Source organism: Atta cephalotes (genome assembly GCF_000143395.1).
Source record: "Atta cephalotes unplaced genomic scaffold scaffold00037, whole genome shotgun sequence".
Classification (NCBI taxonomy): domain Eukaryota; kingdom Metazoa; phylum Arthropoda; class Insecta; order Hymenoptera; family Formicidae; genus Atta; species Atta cephalotes.
In genome coordinates, this window is record NW_012130101.1 from 2704811 (window position 1) to 2712685 (window position 7875).

Consider the following 7875-nt stretch of genomic DNA (forward strand, 5'->3'; position numbering starts at 1 on the left):
CTGCAAAATACTCATTGACGGCGACAATGACTTCCTCATTTGATGAGAATTTCTTCCCACCGAATCAAGTTTTTAAGTTTGGGAACTGAAAGAAGTCACACGGGGCCAAACTCGGAGAATAGGATGGATGAGGAATCAATTCATAGCTCAATTCGTAGTTTTGTCATTGCAACGGTCGGCTTGTGGGACAGCGTGTTGTCTGGAAGAACATTTTTTTGCGCGCCAATCTCGCTTCAAATGACTACCAAACATGAACTATGCGTTCTTTTTGGCTGAAATTTGGCCTAAAGGGATTTGAAGAGTGGATTTTTCGAGATGTCGCGTCATCAAATGGATTGTAGCGTCATTTCATGGAAATTTACCAAACTTATCAAACGATCCACGTATTAATATATCTATTATAATTTTTTAATATTTTTCATGGCATATTGTTGATAAGAATTATAATCAGATACTTTGCAAAATCTATATTTGATTACAGCTGATTGTCTGATTATCAATTTGTTGATGTAATATAAGATTTTTCGATAATAAAAATCTCTACTCTGGATTCTTAAACAATTTATTAATTATGTTAATAGAATTAAAAATAATATAGAATTAAAAAAAATAAATGTTCATCTAAATGTTTTAAGAATTGCGTGTCGTATGACATGCATAGCATGAACATGTCCATGGATGAAAATAAGATTCAGAAGATTAGTGACGGGAATATGACGGAGTGGAATCGTCGCAGCGTTCATGAGATGATTAAGCGATTTCAGCAAGTACCTGATATGCATAATAGTTGGCGAAGAATTCGCTCCGGAGGCAGTGAACAGACCAGTCTGGAAGAACATACCAAGTGCTCGCAAAATCAGAGGGTACATTCTCAAGGTACATTCTCAAGGAAGTAATTCTTGAATAATAAAATATGTTGCCAGACGCATGTCCAAAATTGTAACATGAGACGGATATTTTTTANGTTCCAATTTTGGACATGCGCACAGAAAAATCTTATTCTATTGCTAAAAAAATAATTACTCAATTTACTTTTTTTTCTTTTAAATAACGATTATTTTGAACAAAGAATGTTTTCTTGTAATAATCTTAAATTATACTTACTACAAACTCATTACTTATTCAAAACAAGAATTTTTCTTTGAAGAATAAACTTGATTGAAGAAGTGATTTTATATACATATAATGAGCAAATCGAATTTGTTAATAATATTTACTAACATTGACTGAGATTATTGAAATATTGTTTCAGAAGCCATCATAACATCTCATATATATTTTTGGCTAAAAAATAAAAAATATTAACCATCTTATTAACTATTATTTAAAGTTTTAGCACTTTTTTAGCATAAAAATTAATTTATGGCATTCGCTGTAAATTATCCTTGTTTTAAGAATCCTTTAAATTTACGTAATGCATAAATCCTAATTGACAATTAATGTCGCAGAAAGCGAAAGCAGCGAAGGAGAAGACAACGATGAACAAACTAAAACATATAAGGAGATGAACTGTAGAAAGGGTATCTCCAAAGATGTGCCTTATGACAGTATTGCAAGAATGCCGTACAGATCACGTAATCCCGTGTACAGTCCAACACCACCTCTACACGACACTCATAATGATTCTGGATATAGTACTCGTATGTATGGCTCCAGCAAAGGCGCATCGCCTTCATTGTCAGGTAAATATAAAAAGATACAACATTAGAGTAGATAAATAATAAATGATGTATCTATTAAACATTTATTTAACAGGTTGATTAAACCTAAACTTCAAGATTTCTTAAATTAATACATTTTGTTTTATTAAAATCCTTAAAATTAATTTATCATTAAGAACTGATAAAAATAGAATATTACATATAAAATATTATTTTCTTTCTATGCAGGTCAGCTAGACTGTGATGTGATCTTATCACCTTCGACTGGATCATTTACTAGTGGAGAACAGCTCGCTGCCTTATTGGAACAGCCAAGGAGACATGACCTCACGGTTTACGAGCGAAATGCTGACAACGTTATCATTAACATCGGTACTGCCAGTTTGGTTTAGCATAAAGAGATTTTAGCTACAATCGACAAAAATATAACTTTTTAAAATGTAGTCGTATGTTACATTGTACATATTATATATAACGTCATTCGATCTAGAAATGTTGAAGTAATGATTATTTTATTATGTTAATATAAGTGTCACTATAAGTGTCATATCCGTTGCCATTATTCCATAAAAATAAAAATAAACTTTAAACAAGGCAATATTTATTGTTTATAGTAAATGTTAAGAAGATCCCAGTCCACTCAAATTTTGATAAAGATATACTCAATTGATGCGTTTTCTCATGATAATGAAGGATCTATAAGAAAAAAATGTCGTTCTGCTCCGCGAGATATTTTAAGTTAAAGTTGACGATTGTGTAAGTTAGGAAATTTGGAATTCGGGATGTGAGATTTCCAAATGGGTTTTTACTGCCTCTAAAAAGATTGTTTTCACATCTCACATCTTCATGGGTTAGAAATATTCCAAGCGGACACTGTCTCAGCTATAACTTCTGGTGATTAGATTCGCCGAGTAATAGGATATTTTATATAAATAGGATATTTTTTTGTTCGGGGTGACGGCATAGCTATCGAAGCATTACTATCTACACTCTCCACATGGGTTAGAACTGGGATAATTTATTTTGCGTGACAGATTTCCTAACCTGCATAGTCAACTTTAACTTAAAATATCTCGGTTCGTGAGGTAGAGTGATTTTTTTCTTGTAGATTCTTCATTTTCATAAGAAAACACATCGATTGAGTATATTTTTATAAAATTTGAGTGGGGTCTTCTTAACATTTACCGTTTATATATTATAAATTATATTGTGTATATATATATATATAGATAGATATGTATAGATAGATATATAAGCGAATATTAAAATTGAAAAAACAAAACTGGAAGCTTGATCACTGCTGCTGATCATATCCTCCAAATTCTGTTAAGTTTTATTAAAATCATTACACACGTAAGTATTGTAAATAATAAAAAAATTATCACTTTTAATTATTAAGTCTGTTTTCTGTGGCTGAACCAGTGTACAGTGTTTTAGAACTTAAAGTAAAATATATGGTATATGTTTGATATTTGTCGAAAGCGAGAAAGAGACTTCTAATGCAATCTAGTGCAGGAATAGAAAACAGAAATCACTTAACAGAGATGTATAAACAATATTTTTATTAATGATAAAACAAATTCAATTATTATCTTGGAATTTTTAATTGCTAATAATTAATCACAGATAAGAACTAAAACAAAAGTGATTGTTTATTGTAATATACAACGTAAAACAGATAATAAGTTGAAGTTATTGACGTTAGTTATTTTACAGTAATGCGATCGCGGAGGAGTTGAATAAGTGCGATTGTGGCTAAAGCTATATTATATATAATATTGGGTTTCGATTACCTTAAATATTGAATAAAATACTTTTAGTCGATATATTTTATTATAATTAAATGTCTGGATTATCCAACTAATATCGAGATTGTCGTTGAGGAATTGTAAGTACATTGTAAGTACATTTGTATGGCATCCTTAGGCCCGATTGCACCAACTTATTTTGATTTTAAATGAAGCTTAAAACTCTTTCTGTCTCTATCTCTTTTTAATTTTAAAACGAGATAGACTCGCTTAAAGTCAAAGCGATATTGATGCAATTGGGCCTTAATCGGGTTTAATAAGTAAGTAGTTTAGTTTCCACCGAGGGTTTAATCCAGATCAGAATGTAAGAGCCAATCAACTAAAATCGAGTATTCCCCTGTTACAGTCGAACGACAGGGGAACTCGACTGTAGTTGGTTGGTTCTTACATTCTGATCCGGATTAAACCTTCGTTGGAAACTAGGCCATTGAAATCGACTGTTCAGGTTAAGAAGTTGATCACATCGATGAAATATTGCGATGTAAGAATACACTGTAAACACTGCAGTAAAGTTTTCATTCATCTGCTTTATTTAGATCTACCGGAACAGTTACTCGCATTAATTCCGCATCCGCAAGTTCCGCTTAATGAGATAGGAAAATGAATTTCTTCGGATCAATTACTGGATTCACACTGGATCCGACATACATCATATGCATTGCAAGCAATCAGAAAATAAGATTTTGTTTCCTATCATCGTCACGAAATAAAATTTTGCTTTCTGATTGTGGAACGTCGTGCGACGTCAGATCTAGTATGAATCCAGCAAATGGTAGAAAAATGAATTCCTTTGGATCGGAAATCACATATATATACATTGCTGTGTTTTATGTACTCATTTTAATTTTGATTTATATTTTCACCTTTCTCTATATTATATATACGACATTCATGTTCTGATCATATTGACCTCCATATTTATTTGGAGATTTAATTAATTACCTTTAGGATTATGTTCAGATTCTCATCCAAGCCCTATCCAGATATCATTCTATTCTTGTTTTTTTACCGAAACAAGGATGATACATAACACTCGGAAAACACTCATGTAGGAATCCGAGCATGTTGATTAAGATCCTACACACAATAGAAGGAATAAAGAATAAAGAATGAACGATTTCAATCTATCTAAAACCGTGTATTTCAATATATCCGATTTCTGATAGGTTGGAATTGTTTATTCTTTATTCCTAATTTCTTATTCCTTCTATTGGGCACAGGACCTAACTATGCGCTTGTAGGAGATTTCCTCCGTTTAAACTAACTTAACAAGCTTAGTTTTTATGAGTTTATGTTATACATGCACAGCTGGTCACAGAACGATTGCAACGCAGCTTACTCTCCAAGTGATTGATTCTTACTCATGGATTTATAAATAAGAACCAATCGCTCGGTGAGCAAACTGCATGAACTGAAACTCATCGAAAAAAAAGTATTGTAACCTTTGTAGAGACCGTCTGTACACACAAGCATCGACGGAATCTGCAAAAGAAATAAGACCGCAGTACAGACTTTTGCATGACGCATAAGCCCGTATCCTCACACGCGCAATAGCGCTTTGACACCGAACGCTGATTAGTGAAAAACAGGTGATGGAGGTAAATTTTACCCCTACAACCAGCTTTTCATTAGCACTCTCTATCAAAGCGCTGTTGTCTGTATGAGGATCCGAGCTAACGCATAGTGCATAAACGAATCAACTATTCAGAATCTTTCCTTTCCTTCCATTCCATAAAGAAGAAGAATTTCGATTCGAATTAGTTGATTCCTTTATACACTATGCATTATGTGTTATGCAAAAGTCTGTGGTTACTAAAAGAAAACGACGGAATCGGCGGAATGAAGCCACGACCAATCACGAACTTTTCACAGTTCCACATTCCATGGAAGCGCATCCTAAAGATTGGTAATTAATTATTACTTTTAGGATTAGATTCCATCCGAGTGCTACCCAAGTATCACTCTATTCTTGTTATTTATCAAATATTAAACAAGACATAACACCCGGAGAATATCCAGGCGGAAATTCGAACATGCCTCAGCATGTTGATCAATCATGCGCTTGTAGGAGACAATTTTCTTCATTAAACTGGCTTAACGAGGTTAATTTTTATAAGTATACGTACGTAGTACATGTATACGCACATATGCAGGCATCGGCGGAATCCACAAAAGAAATAAACTTGCGCAAGAAAATGGAGGAATTGGTGGAAAGAAGCCACAACCAATCACGAGCGTTCGCCAATTCCGCACTATGGAACCACATCTTGAGACCAATTACGATAAAGTTAGTGCACTCTATGTAATTTTATCTATGGTTAACGCTAAAAAGTTCGTTTCTTCCTAGTGTTGGCGGTCCCAATTAAGCTTGATCGACCATTGATGAAACCAGCCTTAAAAAATTCATGGCTAATTTAAAGCAGTGGATTTTTGTTTTTAAAGCAGTGATTAAAGCACTGAATTTATATAAATTGTGTTGAATTTTAATTGCTTTTCTGGTGATTTTGAGAAAGTCTTCATTAATAAAAGATCCTCTCCCATACGTTTTTTTCGTAAATGTTTTATGTTAAATTTGATTATATCGGTTTTTAAAAAGAATGACCGCGAAAATCGCACGTTTTTTGGCACTTAATTTTGGAACTGTGTGCCAAAAATTTTACCTTATATTCAGATATTAATATAATAACACAAAGCGGTTTAAAGATAAGGTGAAAATTATATCAGAGCAGAGAGGGATGGAAAACGGATTTTCGCATAGACGTAATATGTGCTCCTCCCTTTCCATCCAGCAAACGAGAATGGATTAAAATGAATTGAAATTTTTTTTCTATCCGAATGCGTATTTTAAATAGCGAATACTTTTTTTTGGATTCAATTGGATTGAAAAACTGCATTTCCTATTCAAAATTTTGAATTGAACAGTATTCATAATTGTGTTTGTGTGCACAGAAAAAGCTAATATTATTTTTAGATTGAAAGGCATAAAAATATGTTCCATACAATTTCTATATATGTGAATAAAATGCATTCAGAATTGGAAAGTATTCATTTAACATTCGTGAATCAATATTTCTGAAAATCTGAATCCATTTCAATTCATTTCAATTCATTCTCATTTGTGAAGCAGCTGATGATAACGATTGTTACTTCAATCTGAAATTTCTTTGTAAATTGCTTGGCACACAATTCAGTCAAAAACTTGAGGGCATAAAAAACAGGCGAAATTATAAAGTGTGATTTTTTTGAGGTCACTTTTTATATTTGTATAGGTTATGTTCAGATTGTTTTAATATATTATAATGTTATAATTTTATAATTCTAATCCAAGTAATGGCAACTTTAATTCTTTATCAAAAATTATTACTTTTAGAAAAAAATTAATATATCAAATGAAAAATTAAAACTCAAATGTTACAATCTTACATTGGAGAAACTGGGAGAATGAACCTACGGATAAAAGAACACCAATGTGATATCAAGTTAAAACACGTCACGTAATCAGCATTATCAGAACACAACATCGAAATAGGACATCAAATACTGTTTGACAAAACGACCACAATAGCCAACATTACGTCAAGAAAGAAATTACTTCTCAAGGAAGTATAGAGAAGTCATAGAGATACAAAAACATCCTAATAATCTAAATAGAGATAATGGATACAATATAAATAAAATATGGAAAATTATTCTCCCGGTTGTTCTCACCTTTCCTTTTCTCACCTACAATTCTCTTTTTTCTTTTCCAACAAGTAGCGTAATATATAAAAGGAACGACCCGGAGGAGCTCAGTATCAGGTTGGTCAGGTTGGTCAGGTCCTCGCCCTGATGAAGTGGGACTGTAAGATTCATGAAAGGTTGGCATTCCAAGAATAGATCTGGATACGGAGAAAACCCGCGAACGCATAATCTTTATATAGAAAACACCTGTGGAAATCTCAAGAATATTATATAAATGATATTAACTTTAATATTTTTATAAAAGATTTGATATCAAGAACTGATACAAAATTAGATCCCATTTCTTTATACCATGCCAAATTAAATAAATAATGATATGATTATTAATGAATATTAATGAATATTATTAATGAATATTAATCTAATGATATGTATCATTTGTATAAAAAAATTAATACAACAATTGTGACGCTAAGTTAAATTCTATAATCAAAATAAAAAATAAAACCCAAATGATACTATCTTTATTATTATTTACTTAATTCAAATGGTATTATCTTTAATTTTTATGAAATGAAACCTAAGTATATATATATATATATATATATATATATATATATATATATATATATATATATATTAGTACTACTACTACTACTACTACTATATATTAACTTACTACTAATATATATTATATATACTACTACTTACTTACTTAAAACGTA

At 31.7% G+C, this 7875-nt stretch overlaps 1 protein-coding gene across 1 annotated transcript in view; it reads left to right on the plus strand.

Annotated features, from left to right (window-relative positions):
* Positions 1 to 2053, plus strand: part of LOC105621802 (ankyrin repeat domain-containing protein 6) — a 15809-nt gene extending 13756 nt beyond the window's left edge. The window contains exons 7-9 of the mRNA XM_012203254.1: positions 636 to 876; positions 1449 to 1682; positions 1890 to 2053. Coding sequence (XP_012058644.1) covers positions 636 to 876; positions 1449 to 1682; positions 1890 to 2053 — 639 coding nt within the window. The remainder of the gene's footprint in view (positions 1 to 635; positions 877 to 1448; positions 1683 to 1889) is intronic.
* Positions 2054 to 7875: the final 5822 nt, after the last annotated feature.